Source organism: Eutrigla gurnardus (genome assembly GCF_963514095.1).
Source record: "Eutrigla gurnardus genome assembly, chromosome: 21".
NCBI lineage: Eukaryota > Metazoa > Chordata > Actinopteri > Perciformes > Triglidae > Eutrigla > Eutrigla gurnardus.
Window position 1 is genome coordinate 1,357,384 of NC_139932.1, and position 16,629 is coordinate 1,374,012.

The 16,629-nt window shown below is 40.6% G+C and overlaps 1 protein-coding gene across 3 annotated transcripts in view; it reads right to left on the reverse strand.

Annotated features, from left to right (window-relative positions):
• Nucleotides 1-1,170: 1,170 nt before the first annotated feature.
• The window catches only part of ipo8 (importin 8), a gene marked incomplete at its 3' end in the record, with an annotated part of 49,321 nt that continues 33,862 nt past the window's right edge, over nucleotides 1,171-16,629 (reverse strand). Inside the window, exons 23-26 of one of the 3 annotated variants that reach the window (XM_084038492.1) lie at nucleotides 13,250-13,471; nucleotides 12,352-12,481; nucleotides 3,341-4,006; nucleotides 1,171-1,329 (exon numbers count right to left, since the gene is read on the reverse strand). In XM_084038492.1, coding sequence (XP_083894618.1) covers nucleotide 4,006; nucleotides 12,352-12,481; nucleotides 13,250-13,471 — 353 coding nt within the window. Of the gene's footprint in view, nucleotides 1,330-3,340; nucleotides 4,007-12,347; nucleotides 12,482-13,249; nucleotides 13,472-16,629 lie in introns of those variants that run through there. The other 2 variants (XM_084038493.1, XM_084038491.1) reach the window with 2 other exon arrangements.

Here is a 16,629-nt window from a genome sequence, read left to right on the forward strand (position 1 = left end):
ATATATATATATGTGTGTCGCTGAAATCAAACAAATGTCGCTCAGCAAAGTCCAGACTCTTCTCTGTTCTGGCGCCTCAGTGGTGGAACGAACTCCCGACTAATGTCAGGACAGCTGAGTCATTTGCCATTTTCCGAAAAAGGCTCAAGACTCACCTGTTCAGACTTCACCTCGACTAGCATGACCCCCCCCCCCCCCCCGCCCCCCAAAAAAAACACCCTTACCTATAGCACTCTGATCTTAGCACTGTTGCTCTTGAACTACTAGTTTACTCAGATGAGGACCTAACACTTGTTCTACTTTTAGCTCTTACTTTATCGGCAATGATTCGTTGTGGTTTCCTTGTTTCCTTCTTTTGACAAATGTACTTATTGTAAGTCGCTTTGGACAAAAGCATCTGCTAAATGACCTAAATGTTAATGTAAATGTAAATATATATTCCTGAAGACCACTACTTACCTCCCTGTGTTGTATTGAAAAAGCCAAAAAAAAAGCAACTTGACTACGGAATGAACGAGCTAACAGTAACACGGAAAAAGTTTAAGGTAAACTAAGGAGAAAAAGGCAACAAACAGAAACAGCACCTTAATGATTGTATGTTGGCAACCCCCCGAGGAGGCACACGGTTTGTGTGTGTTGTACTTAAGGTGATTGTTTGATTATTTGATGATTTGTGTTGAAAAATATGCTAGCTCTTTTACCCGCATGCTTGGTGAATTAGCGGTGTATTGCTTGGTAAAATGTTGAGTTGTCTGAGTAAATACTGTGATCATTTCCCATTTATTATGGAGGTGCCCAGCCATGTCTCCTCAGCAACAGCTAGTGTATGTGTGTGGGTGTGCGTGGGTATGTGTATGTTTGTGTGTGTGGGTGTGTATGTCTGTGCATATGGCTATGTGTGTGCGTGAGTGTGTATGTCTCTGTGTATCTCTGTGTGTATATTTGTGGGGGTGGGAGGCTTGGGTTTCATGGTGTTCTTTGTTCATATCTTTTTTCATTTTTGTTTTGTTCGCTTTTATTTTCTGTGAGGCACTTTGTGCTACTTTTAAGTATGAAAAGTGCCATATAAATAAAGTTTGATTTGATTTGATTTAGAAGTGGAAACAGAAACGTGATTGCTTTGTTTCCTTTGTTTTGTCGGTCTCCCGTTGGTTTATGGAGCTGATTTCCTGGAACAGCAATCCATGTTAAAACATCAGTGAGTCTCTTCCCATGTTTGGGAGGGTATGCTACACATGGGAGATCATGTGACCCTCTGGGGTGCATTAAATGGTGCATCATGGACAATGTATTTTTGCAATAGGCAAGTTCCATCCATCCATCCATTTTCTACCGCTTATCCAGTATTCAGGGTCGCGGGGGGGCTGGAGCCGATCCCAGCTGTCATTGGGCGAAGGCAGGGTTCACCCTGGACAGGACGCCAGTCTATCGCAGGGCCGACATGTAGAGACAAACAACCATTCACACTCACATTCACACCTACGGGCAATTTAGAGTCACCAATTTACCTATCCCCATCCTGCATGTCTTTGGACTGTGGGAGGAAGCCGGAGAACCCGGAGAGAGCAATAGGCAAGTTGCCTCTTACAAATCATACACCTCACTTTATTGGGGATTTCCAATTGGAAATGTTCCCACTCCACAGAACTGGTCTGGTGGGGCTTCTCTCACCTAACAAGAGGCTATCTAACAATAAGAAAAAACTACAATATCGAATAATAATACTAATATCGAACAATAATTTATTATGACAATATCTAATAATAATACTAATATCGAACAATATATTTATTATAACAATATCTAATAACAATACTAATATAGAACAATATATTTATTAAAATATCTAATAAAAATACTAATATCTGACAATATATTATAACAATATCTAATAATACTAATATCGAACAATATATTTATTATAACAATATCTAATAATACTAATATCGAACAATATATTTATAATAACAATATCTAATAAAAATACTAATATCTAATAATAATACTATCGAACAATATATTTATTATAACAATATCTAATAATACTAATATCGAATGATATATTGATAACAATATCTAATAAAAATACTAATATCGAACAATATATTTATAATATCTTATAAAAATACTAATATCTAACAATATATAAAAACAATATCTAATAATACTAATATCTCACAATATATAATAACAATACCTAATAAAAATACTAACTATAATATCTAACAATATATAATATCTAATCATACTAATATCGAACAATATATTTATAATAACATCTTATCTCGATGTATCTCGTCTCTATCTCACTGAGGCACTAAACAAAAGAACAAAATCTCTAATTCTCTCTCAAACTATCTCTCCTCACACAAAAACCCTCAAAGAACTGCATGGTTTTTAAGCATTTCTTGAACCAATTTACCAATTAACTGGCATGCACTGCAAACATGGCACCTGTTGAAACTCAAGACAGCGGTTTGGGAACACCGAGGCGTTCCTGCAATCACTGAACCACAGTCACGTGACATGGGAGTTTCTGAGTCGCTTTTCGCCACGTTTCCATCCGGGACTTCAGAGAAGCGCAGACACGTCTGTTTCCGAAGTCACATCATTGGTTTATGTAAGTTAGGTGGTCGTTGTCGATGGACATAGTAACACTGGTCTGCTCCTTTAAACCTGTAAGACCCATCCATCTACCATCAACCACTTATCCACACGGAAAATCAACTGAGATGAATTTAAAGGCCTTTTTGCAAACGTTTTCATCCAAAATCACACGTTAAAAATTAATTAATTCCACAGGCCACAACCAACAACCTGATCAACTCCATGTGAAGGAGTGATGCGAGTGATGTGTTGCACTGTGTGAGGCTGATGGTGATCACAACCGATACTGGCTCCTTTTCTCCACTGGCCCAAAAATCCACCCTAAAGTGAAACATTCTCAATGTTCTACTTTGACTTTGTTGTCGTCATATAAAGTCCAGCAGGTTGATTGCTGACTGTGTGCTGCAGCCTGGGAGAGACGGCCCACCGGTCCAGGTGAACCTGCCTTCACAAGCTAGGACTGGGACCAACTCCAACCATCACGCTAAATAGGACCATTGTCCTTTTAGGAATGAAACCAGAATTAGAAGAAATGGAAACATAACGTCCCAGAAAATGAGTAAAGCTGCTCGTTTGGTTATCATGTTATATTATGATAAAAATAATTATAATAATAATAATATTACTTATAATTAAATAGCTAATATGCTGACATCCGACAGTAAATATGGGTAAATTTGCCAAAGATGGTTGTTAGCAAAGGTAGGAAGGAGTATGAAACCCTTACAAAGACGAGGAGGACAGAGGACACAGGACACCCGAACCCTGTCCACTCTCAGGCTGCTTCCTGTTCCCTGCTTCATGACATGAGGAGGTGAGCGCTGACAGAACATCCAAACATGAACATGTTTTATTTCTTCGATTCTCAGACACACAAACACAGTTATTTAGTCACAGACCAAAGGACTGTACAAGAAATTAAATCAACTTTGCTGGTCAAGGACATTAATATGTATAATACAGAGCTTTCTCTGGAGTACACGCACGCACGCACGCACGCACGCACGCACGCACGCACGCACGCACGCACGCACACGCACACGCACACGCACACGCACACACACACACACACACACACACACACACACACACACACACACACACACACACACACACACACACACACACACACACACACACACAGCGGTGCTTAGGAACATTCCAGTAGAGGCTCTTTGCAGTGCACCAGGTTAATAGATACAGTGCCGACCCAGCCCCTAATACTCCATCCAGTTCTGATGGCACCCTGGGACCTGGTTTTGGTGGGTCCAGTGAGTCTGATATGGTCTGATCGGTACCGAGATATCTTGGATAAACTAGGAATCCACTTCAGGTCAGGTTAGACCAGTTTTTCTCTTCTTCCCCCCTCCTCTGATTCTGAGTCCGTCTCGTCAGTGCTCTGAAAACACAATCATGATGGCATTAGCTTGAGACTAAATAATACTGGAGATTATAGAAATAGACAACATATCTGATATGGAAATTTTGTACTTCTTGATGAGAGATATCTGAACTGAAGACTTACACATGAAAAGGTTTGGTGAGAATGTAAATGTGTCCTGTGACCTGTGGCCTGTGGCCATTTGTGTGTGTTTTGCAACCCATGTGTGCCTTGCGACATAGTTGTGGTTTATGACCCAGGTAGGGTTTGAGACCCATGCAAGGTTTAGTTAAACATTTGAGTTTACGACTTCCATCCCTGTGAACTGAGTGAAAACACACCCACAAGAAGATGGATAAATATCATGTTCGTCTCACAACACTTTGAGTCTACACTTAGTAACAGACCAGCATGTTGCTCTGTGAATTCTCCTCTTGATCAAGATTAAATCCCTGTTTGGACCTTGAGCTGACTCCGATCTCCTTCCTCCAGTTCTATACCAACGGGTAATTATTGTAACACTTTGGCGCCCAACGTGGGGCCCCAATATCTTTCCCTCTCTTCGTACCAGAGGACCTGAAGACCTTAAGGCAGAGGAAATAGAAACCCTCTGAAAAGACCTCCACCGCGGGGCTCATATAGCCTCGTTTTGGACAGGAGGCCAGGTCCTCTGAAGAGGGGGCGGTGACGGGGCCAACCACAGAGGGGAGACGGACCAGCCAGGCAAACAGAGTCAGGGACTCATCGAAAGGGTAAAAAATTTCTAATAAGTAAAGCAAGTCGGGAACTTGGGGGATCGATCTCTTAGAATAGGTCAAGGACCTAATAGGAAAAAGGAAATAAATAGAATCAAGCCAAGGCTTGGGGGAGCAGGACTCTCTTAGATTTAGGGCAGGACCCTAAATCCAGGTAAGCTGTCTTTGGAAGGACAAAGATTAAACTAATCCCGAAGGCCTGCGAAAACAAAAAGACGTCAGGGAGGGTCAGAGACCCATAGGTAAGAGTACTCAAAAGGAAAAGAAATGAAAAGACCGGTAAAATAGAAAAAACGTTTAAATAAAAATACGTATTGAAAATAATTAAATAGATAAATAAATAAATAAACAAATAACTAAACAAATTCAAGCTGGGAAATTGTAATAGTTGTTTTAAATTGTTGTTGTGAACCTGACGAGGTTCAATATAAAGGAGATGCAAAACGAATGAGCCAGAAAGCTCTAGATAATGTAAAATATATAAAGAAGTGGGAAGAGAAGTATGGGTTTAAAGGAAAGTTGCAGGTGGAAGAGTGCAAAGAATTGGTAGAAAAAATAGAGGAAAGGTCAAAGGGAAGTGAGAAAAGGCAGAACAAAGAGGGATATACACAGGCGAAAGCATGGTTAGAAGAGGCAGAAGCAAGAAGAAAAGAAAGTGAGACAATGTAAAGAAGAAATTGAGAAAGGAGAGGTTGAAGAAAGGAAAAGACAGGAAGAAAAAGAGATAAAGGAAAAGGAAAAAGATTCAGTAGGTAATAAACTTTATCCTGTTTTGTACTCCAACCGAGATAAACAGGAGGATGACGAGTATGTGCCTCTGGGTCTCCACCCTCCTCCGTACAACATCCCTCAGCCACCGCTGCCTCTTGTCCAAGCCTCAGCTCAAGTCCCTCGCCCTCCTTCTCTCTCTGCATCTACTCTCTCCACTCCTGCACCGATAGCAACAGCCGTAGGAAGCACCTAATTGGTGTTGGAACTGCTGGGATACAAGCTACGACTGACCATGAAAAGCCAAGAAAGGCGGAACAAAAAAGGCAAGTGAATTATTTGTCATGGAAGATGATGATGATGATGAAAATTATGCTAATTCATTTACTGATGTGTATTTCCGAGGCAATGTGAACAGTGGAGCCTGGAGAGGGAGAGGAAGAGGAGAAGGACGGGGAGGACGAAGATTTGGAGATGAGAGCTCCTACAGTTGTGGTAAATTTGGACATTGGGCTCAAGAACGCAGAGCTCCAAAGGGCAGAGGTCAAGGAGGCTGGCGGGGGAGAGGAGGAGCAGGGAGACCCAGACGAGTTGATGATTCATCGGCGTGACTTCAATAAATCAGGTCATGCATGGACACACACACACACACACACACACACACACACCAAGACACAGAAGATGAGGAAGAAGAAGTATGTTCACTAGAAAGTGCTGAAATATTTTTAAGCATGAATCAGAAACCGATTACCGATCACCAGATTATTGGTTAACAATTATAAAACTTTAAAACGTTTTCTATGCGATACGGGAGCATGCAGAACAATTAGAATAATCAGAAAAGATGAAGGCGGTGGTAGACTGCCTACAGACAACTATCTTTTCTATGGCCATGTCCGCAAACTTAGCAAAATTTGTAATAAATTTGTAATTTGTAAAATTTGTGTAAAAGCCAGATACTATTATATGTGGATGACATCTTAATAGCGTCTAAAACTGAAATAGATTGCAAAACAGATACCTTAGCTCTATTAAAGTTCTTAGCTGAACAAGGACATAAGGTCAGCAAAAATAAATTACAATTGTGGCAAACGGTTGTAAAATATTTAGGTTTTAAGATTTCACAGTCAGGTAAACATCTAGACGAAAAAAGGAAAACAGCTATTTTACAAACACCAAAACCTACAACCAAAAGACAAATGATGTCTTTCTTAGGTATGACTAATTTTTGCAGACAATGGATTGCTAATTATGCTGAAATAGCACAACCGCTCCAAAATACTATATATGACCAACCTATGGCAGCTCAAGACAAAATAACATGGACTCAAGAAACGAATGATGCTTTTGTTAGACTCAAACAAGTTCTAGTGAGCTCTGCAGTATTAGCTTTCCCTGATTACTCAAAGCCGTTTGTTCAGACTTGCGATGCAAGATCTGGTTTTATGACTAGTGTTCTCACACAACCATTTGGAGGAAAACAGAGACCTATTGCATATTATTCATCAAAACTTGATAACATCACAAAGGCTATGCCACCTTGTTTGCAGGCAGTACAGGCAGATGCACTCAGTGTGCAGAGTTCTGCTTCTATAGTGTTATTTCACCCACTGACACTTATGGTGTCACATGCGGTCTCAGCACTTCTAATGCAGAACAAAATAGCCTTTATGTCACCAGCGCGACATCTTAGTTGTATGACTATCCTACTGTCACAGCCACATCTCACTATAGAGAGATGCACTACATTAAACCCATCAACCCTGCTACCAAATGAAACAGATGGAATAGCACATGATTGTGTAGGAGAAACTAGTGCTAGAGTTTTACCAAGACCAGATCTCACCGATGTACCACTTGATGCTGCTGATATTGTGATATTTATAGATGGCTCATGTAAAAAGAATCCTGACGGGACAAATGTAAGTGGATATGCTGTAGTAACATCTGACAAGGTTTTGAAGTCAGGCTCCTTACCGTCGCATTTCTCTGCGCAGGCAGCAGAACTTGTTGCACTTGCAGAGGGGTGCAAAATAGGGAGAAATAAAGATATAACTGTATATACAGATAGCCAGTATGCATTCTCGACACTTCACGTGTTTGCACAACAGTGGAAAAATAGAGGCATGGTAACATCTACAGGGAAACCTATTACACATAAAGATCTCATTTTGCAGCTACTGGATGCCGTTCAACTGCCAAGAAAAGTTGCAATATGCAAGTGTGCTGCACATACTACAGGTAAAGATTTTATTTCAATGGGGAATAAAAAAGCGGACGAGGAAGCAAAACGAGCGGCTGCTACTCAGAAAAATGTAGATGACATTTATACTACTGAGACTACGCTTACACATATAGATCATGACATTTTGAGAGACATGCAAAATAGTTCACCTGAGACTGAGAAAAACATGTGGCGAAATAAAGGAGCCACACAGACAGAAACGGGGATTTGGGAGAGCCTCGACGGAAAGCCTATACTACCAAAAAATGTATTTAGATTTGCTGCGATATTGAGTCATGGGATTACCCATGTCTCAACAGGAGGGATGGTATCCACAATAGAGAACATTTTTACTACATATGGATTTCACAATTACACAAAAAAAATTTGTGCCTCATGATTGATATGCTCTAAGCATAATGCTCAAGGTAGACTACGTCCTAAACCAGGTAAATTCCCAGAAGCGACATACCCATTTCAATGTATCTGTATGGATTTTATTGAATTAAACAAAGCTGAAGGAAAGAAATACTGTTTAGTGATAGTGGATATGTTCTCCAAATGGGTAGAAATTACACCAACAGTGAACAATGATGCAATAACTGTGGCCAAAATTTTGGCTACAATAATAGCTCCAAGGTATGGTTTTCCAGAAAAGATTTATTGTGATAACGGTCCTCATTTTAGGAATCAAGTAATACAAAAGCTATCGGAAATATTTTCAATCCAACTCAGGTTCCATTGTAGTTATTGTGGAAAGAAACAATGGAACTATTAAAGCAAAACTGAGGAAGGCTATGGAAGAAACAGGGAAGAGTTGGGTAACATGTCTACCAGCTGTAGCATTAAGCTTACACATTCAACCTAACAGTACAGGATTATCACCATTTGAAATATTATATGGAAGGCCATTTAGGGTACCGCTAATAGATACGAAGGGAGATGACACAAGATTGACTGAAACAATCGTTGACTACATGTCAAAAATGATGAAGAACAAAAGTATTATGTCTACAGTATCTCCTCCTACAGATCCAGCACCAACAGGAGGGCCAATAAACCCAGGAGATTGGGTGTTTATCAAAGTCCTGAGGCGAAAGAATTGGTCAGCTCCCTGCTGGGAAGGACCCTATCAAGTGTTACTGTCTACACCCACAGCAGTCCGCATAGCTGAAAGACAGACTTGGATCCATCTCACACACTGCAAAAGAGCACAAATACCACTGTCAGATAAGTAGAAACATTCACCATGCCGGATTTAAAGCTATGCTTGATAACTGTTTTATGTGTGACCAGTATTGCATTCCTTATTTCAAATATAGCGACACAAGGCCAGGTACATGATAAAATGAGGAAAAGAGCTATAGGAATACAATCCAGGTGGGACACTAGTAGAGGTGTAGTGATAATAAAATGTACTGAAGGGATGAATTGCATTGCTCAGATTGATGCATGTCAGGTTTTCCCCTGTTCAGGACAACACTTTCACTGGCCGGAGACAGAAAATTATATCTGTGTCACCACGGAGGTATGCACCACATATAGAAAAGCGTGGGGTAGAGCTGTTCATATAGGTGGGTGTGCGTGCGAGAAGTGGAGTTGGGTAATTGCTAATACAGGACCACGGGATTGGGGATACAACCCAAATTCTAACTTGAAAAACCGACTTCGATGAAAAATAATCCTGTAAAATATATAGACATAAGAAATATGAAGGAAACGTATGCCCTAGAAACAGGATTCACAGACTCAAATGTATGGCTACAATGGATCGTTCACACAGCCCGAAACAGCAAGTTATCCTCTTCCAATTGTCTAGCATGTGCAGCAGCCAGGCCGGGGTTAGGCACAGTGCCTTTTCCCCTTAATCCAGATAATGATCCAAAAGGTTTTCGTTGCATGCTAGAATTATACAAATCAGAGAGTGCTACAAACTGCACCACTTTGAAACTTCTGTTCCCCCCAGTGTCATCACAGATTAAACCACCTTGGTTTACGCCATACACCGGGAATTATACCTGCTTGACACGAAGCAAAGGTACTGTGTCAGTAGGAGTATTGACAACCTGTAAAACCATCATTGATGTAATTAAGGGCGAGAGCAATGTCACTGATGGCATAGTGAATGATCAAACCATGGCCAGAGCTGATGTATGGTGGTTCTGTGGAGGTAAGATACTCAGAGCAAAATTACCAACTGATTGGAAGGGAACTGCTATGGTACAATTATTAATGCCGACATATATTTTACCATATGACACAATGGCATTAGAAAAAGTGACGATACATAATTGACGAACAAAAAGAAATGCACCAGCAGGATCTTTTGACAACAGAGTTTATATAGATGCAATTGGTGTTCCTCGAGGTGTTCCTGATGAGTTTAAAGCCAGAAATCAGGTTGCTGCAGGATTTGAATCACTCCTGGCTTGGTGGGTAACCGTTAATAAAAATGTGGATTGGATAAATTACGTCTATTATAACCAACAAAGATTTTTAAATTACACTAAGGAAGCAATTGGGGGCATACATCAACAGTTAGATAAGACTAGTTTAATGGCATGGCAGAATAGGATGGCGTTAGATATGTTGTTGGCTGAAAAAAGGAGGAGTATGTAAAATGTTTGGAGATATGTGTTGTACGTTTATTCCTAACAATACAGCACCTGATGGCAGCATCACTAAGGCGTTGAATGGATTAACTTCCCTATCTGCAGAGTTAGCTGAAAACTCTGGTTTTGAAGATCCTCTGACAGGATGGCTCCAGGACATTTTTGGAAAATGGGCAGGTTCTATAAAAACTATGATGTTATCTGTAACCGTAATGATTACCATTCTAATCGTTTGTGGATGTTGTTGTATCCCCTGTTTGAGAGGACTGTTACAGAGACTCATTGACACCGCTGTGACTAAAACAACTATGCTGTACGAAAGGATCCCCATCACCGATGATCACCGAGGGGATTATGAGAATGCAGCACAAGAAAATGTTACTTCTGATCTGACAGATGATGATTTATATGGTAACCTCTTTGATGAAGATAAGGACACTACGGACTAAGGATATGTTTATTCTACTGATTATGATGAGGCTACAGAAAATCTAATTGAAGTTGTAGTTTTCTGAATTGGCCAACTAGAGCCACTTAGGAGAAAAATATTCACAGCATTTGTACATATTGAAGGTGACCCCATTTCTTTTGTTCTTTTTACGTGCAAGGGATAGTTTAATTAGGTAGGGATAGGTCCGTAGCCAAGCCCGATAGGTTGACTAGCTTGGCGAGGACATTTATGTTTTGTTTTTGGGGGCAACAATGTAATCAAAATGCTTTTGAATTTATGCTTATTTTTATATAATTTCTGTGCCTTGTTAAATGGAGTACCTGCGGGTGGTTGCCGGGGCAGCGGGACCGTGAGAGAGTTTCCCTTTCTAGAAGGATAATGGATAATAAGAATGTTTTGAACTGCCTGATAGGGTTTTCGCTCTCACACTTCACAAAATGTATGTTATGATTATGCTTAGAATCAGCATAAACAGGAGGGATATGATATGGAAATGTTGTACTTCTTGATGAGAGATATCTGAACTGAAGACTTACACATGAAAAGGTTTGGTGAGAATGTAAATGTGTCCTGTGACCTGTGACCTGTGGCCTGTGGCCATTTGTGTGTGTTTTGCAACCCATGTGTGCCTTGCGACATAGTTGTGGTTTATGACCCAGGTAGGGTTTGAGACCCATGCAAGGTTTAGTTAAACATTTGAGTTTACGACTTCCATCCCTGTGAACTGAGTGAAAACACACCCACAAGAAGATGGATAAATATCATGTTCGTCTCACAACACTTTGAGTCTACACTTAGTAACAGACCAGCATGTTGCTCTGTGAATTCTCCTCTTGATCAAGATTAAATCCCTGTTTGGACCTTGAGCTGACTCCGATCTCCTTCCTCCAGTTCTATACCAACGGGTAATTATTTTAACAATATCTGCAACACAACCGCAGAAGATCCAAAAAGAGTGAATTCAATGAAATGGGAATAAATTATTTCCCATTTGTGGCTCTTAATGGTTATTAATCACACATACTAAATGTGCTTATTTTGAGATTGGAACTCATATATTCATGTACAAGGTTTGTATTTAACCACTAATCAATTTCTGTTCACATCGAGTTATTAATTTCCTTGTATTCTCTTGTTTCTATGTATATTTCTTTTTGGGAGCTTTTATTTTGTAATTGTATTTTGTTGTGTGACCTTTGACACTCTGTCGACGTAGCTTCCTGCAGATTCACGCTATCCTCCTCAGTGCTTCAGGCCCAGCTGAGGAGAGGTAAGACCATACGAGTGCTACAGTCAAGTCAACATGCTGAACAAAAGTCAACTACAGGAATGCTTTTTTTTTTCTTGTGTAGCATACGAGCTACAACATTTCATTTGTGCATCCAGAGTTGCACAATGACAATACATGATGCTGAGTCTGTGAATAAAGTTTGTTTTGGGGACCTTTTCTTTTACAGATCTGAAGGGTAGAAAGGGCAGAGGGTGTCATATGCTGTACACATAGACCAGCAACTTGAGGCATATTTGGGATTTGTGAGATTGGGTTGTTTAAAACCAGTATCATCTCTTCTCTTGCTCCCATCTGTGTTGTACAGCGTGTTGCCGTGCCTCACCACTGGCCCTTAGCGGCGGTGCTCCTTCTCTGCTGTGAGATGCTGTAAATCTCCTGCAGCTGTTTCTTCTGGTCATCGCTGAGTGGAGCCGTCAAACACTGGTACCAGGCTGCATCGGCGTTCTGGACCCCTAACACACACAGAAAGAGCCAACGTGTGAGAGTTTCAATAGACCTCAGTTTGTGCATGTTGATGAATAATCCTACGTCCAACACTTCCATACGGTGTTCCTCAAGGTTCTGTGCTCGGACCAATTCTTTTCAATTTATACAGTATATGCTTCCTTTAGGCAAGACACGATAAACTTCCATTGTTATGCAGATGATGCCCAATTAAATCTATCAATCTTGCCTGAAGAAACCAGTTTTTTTCAACAAATTATGAAATCGGATTAGATCACGTAATCCAATCTTGGTTTTGATCTGGATCAAAACTTCAGTCTGTGATTTTCAAAACGTTTGGTAGGATTGGGATAACTTTGATCTAAAAACAATCAGATTTAACCTGATCCAAGCAGAAGAGCGGATTCAGAGTGGCTCTCAGGAACAGAACGGAATAAAACTTTAAAATCGGTCAAATAATACTTTTGTATCTTGAATTATATAAACATTTATTTATATTTTGTACAAGATTTATTTAACCTGGTAGAGTGATATGAAAGGTTCTGGATATTTAGTCTTTTTATTTTATTCTTTTCTGATTTAAAATATATTGAAAGTATCCACAACATGACAATGCTAACCACTACACCGTGCAGCACCTAGTCCTTGATGTTATATATTAAAATAAACAATTTAGGGCACGAATATGCTTCTTCATGTAGGCATTTATATTCATTCACAATTTGAATGTCAACCAGCATGTAATACAGAATGGAGACATCTGAGCGATGACTTACGGAGCAGGGCCGAGGTGAAGAACTCATACTCGTCCTCTCCGTTGTCATAGTCCAACGGCGTGCTGTACTCCTCCAGGGGTGTTCCCTCAAAGCCGTCGTCGTCCCAGTAGTCATCTTCTTCTTCATCATCATCCTCGCCGGCCTGGCACGTCGGCATGCTGGACTGCTGCTGCATGGCATTACGGTTCTCATTCACCTCGTCTTCATCACTGGGAATCTCCTCTGCTCCGGCACAAAGTAATACAGACATTAGGGTCAATGGCCCCATAATGCCAATTTTCTTTGGGGTCATTCCATGTGAAAACAGCCAATATCGGGGTACCATGTACATGACACCTCTCAGATTTAGCTGAAAAGTGAAAATATGCCTTATGTTACCAAACGAGGGAATCTAAAGTTTCAGGTCAATATCTCAAACAGTTTGCCCGTTGCGTCCATTTGAATTTCAAGTGCCACACCCCTTTTTGACACATTGGAATTTCGCATTTCATTTGTTGGCATTTTTTGGAGGCCGATAACTTCTGTTCTAATAGTGATAGAAGGCTGAAAATGGGTCAGTTAGTTCATTATAATGTGTACTACACAATTCTGAATGCAGAATCAACATTCCTTACTGTTTGGGTGAGAGGTGGGTCACCAAAGTCAAATTTTTTTTCGACGGACAAAATTATTTTTCACTTTTTGGGTGCTCCTAGCACCCAGATTAATGATCACATTTATTCTAAACAGGATTATTTGTTATATTAGGGACCTTTGCTGTTGCCAAAATGAATTTGAAGGGTATGGTACCACTGGTGGGGGTTTAATGGGTGTCCAAAAACCCTCCTGGGCAGAGGTGACTCTTTTGGAACCCCATATTTGGACCCCCAAATGACCACGTGGGCACTTGATGATCCTAATGGGATTTATACCAGATAAAGATACATATTTGTTCTTTCTTTTAATGAAATAAAACCTTTGACTATGAAGCTCCATCATATGAATTTTATTCGTCGAAATGCACCATTGCACATTTTTTCCAGAAGTCTGGAATGTAGATCAGGGAGAATTTAGTGATGATAAAGCATGAAAATAGTGGAAATAACTTAGTATTATGCTCAGTGATGGCAAACAATTAAATATTAAGACTGCTGGCCATTAATTTCCTGAAAATCACAAATTAACCCCTTATCCCCGTTTGCATCAGTGGCCTGCAGACTTGCTTGTGCTGCAAGTCGCTTGTCACAGGCGGGACTCTTTCATCAGGGATAAGGGGTTAATCTGTGATTTTCAGGTAATTAATGGCCAGCAGTCTAAATATTTAATTGTTTGCCATCACTGAGCATAATACTAAGTTATTTCCACTATCTTCATGCTTTATCATCACTAAATTCTCCCTGATCTACATTCCAGACTTCTGGAAAAAAAGTCCAAAATGGTGCATTTTGACGAATAAAATTCATATGATGGAGCTTCATAGTCAAAGGTTTTATTTCATTAAAAGAAAGAATAAATATGAATCTTTATCTGGTATAAATCCCATTAGGATCATCAAGTGCCCACGTGGTCATTTGGGGGTCCAAATATGGGGTTACAAAAGAGTCACCTCTGCCCGGGAGAGTTTTTGGACCCCCATAAAACCCCCACCAGTGGTACCACACACTTCAAATTCATTTTGGCTAGAGCAAATGTCCCATATAACAAATAATCCTGTTTAGAATAAATGTGATCATTAATCGTGGTGCTAGGAGCACCCAAAAAGTGAAAAATAATTTTGTCCGTCGAAAATTCTGCCTTCTATCACTATTAGAACAGAAGTTATGGGCCTCCAAAAATGCCAACAAATGAAATGCGAAATTCCAATGTGTCAAAAAGGGGTGTGGCACTTGAAATTCAAATGGACAAACCGTTTGAGATATTGACCTGAAACTTTAGATACCCTCGTTTGGTAACATAAGGCATATTTTCACCGCTTTTCAGCAAAATCTGAGAGGTGTCATGGGTGGCTGAGTTGGAATGACCCTTTGGCCATTTTGAACTTCTCAACTAAATGGTACTACTGCCTTCCAGTCTTCTGACTAGTCAAAGTGCTGTACAATACATGTCATCATTAGCACACAGGATCTAAACACATTCACACACCGATGGCACAGCCTTCCGGAGCAATTTGGGGTTTAGTATTACCCTTAAGACACTTGGAGATGTGGCCTGGAGGAGCCGGGGAACAAACTTCTAATTAGAGGACAACTCACTCTACCTTTGAGCCACAGCCACAAATATTTATCTGCCTACAGACCAGACCATATTTGAATAAAAGTCATTTTTTGACATCAGCGTACCAGCCTCTTCATTCCTCCCATTTCTCCAAAATCTAGGTAGCTAGAAAGAACCTTTCTGGCAGCTAAGCTAGGCAGCTAGCAAACATGACTGTCGTCAGGTAAGCAGTTGGAGATCCTGAGACTGCTCTCCTTACCTCGGTAAAAAACTGGATTTTTGTATATGTGTAATACGATATGTATAATTTTTCTCAAAGTAAAAAAATAGTTTGTAGAAAAAAACATGCACTTAATGTTGGTGGCAGCCCACAGCTTTCTGAAGGGAGGTTTTAATGCCTGATGTGCTTCTTGGCAACATCTTGAGGTGAGAAACATAGTGCACAGAGGTCACCAACTTTCTGTTAATTGCTACAGACCTGTAAACTTCATGTGGCCTTCAGATTAGCTCAAGAACAGTGTAGAGAGCTTCATGGAATGGGTTTCCATGGCGATCAGCTGCATCCAAGCCATACATCAGCAAGTGCAATGCAAAGCGTCGGATGCAGTGGTGTAAAGCACGCCGCCACTGGACTCTAGAGCAGTGGAGATGTTTTCTGGAGTGACCGATCACGCTTCTCCATCTGGCAATCTGATGGACGAGTCTGGGTTTGGTGGTTGCCAGGACAACGGTCCTTGGGGTTGTTCTTCAGGAGCTGGGCTTGGCCCTTAGTTCCAGTGAAGGAACTCTGAATGCTTCAGCATACCAAGAGATGTTGGACAATTCCAACTTCCTGTTCCAACATGACTGTGCACTAGTGCACAAAGCAAGGTCCATAAAGACATGGATGAGAGAGTTTGGTGTGGATGAAATTGACTGGCCTGCACAGAGTCCTGACCTCAACCCGATAGAAGACCTTTGGGATGAATTAGAGTGGAGACTGAGAGCCAGACCTTCCCTCCAACATCAGAGTGTGACCTCACAAATACACTTCTGGAAGAATGGTCAAAAAGTCCCATAAACACACTCCTAAACCTTGTGGAAAGCCTTCCAGAAGAGTTGAAGCTGTTATAGCTGCAAAGGGTGGACCGACGTCATATTAAACCCTATGGATTAAGAATGAGATGTCATTCATATGCGAGTCAAGG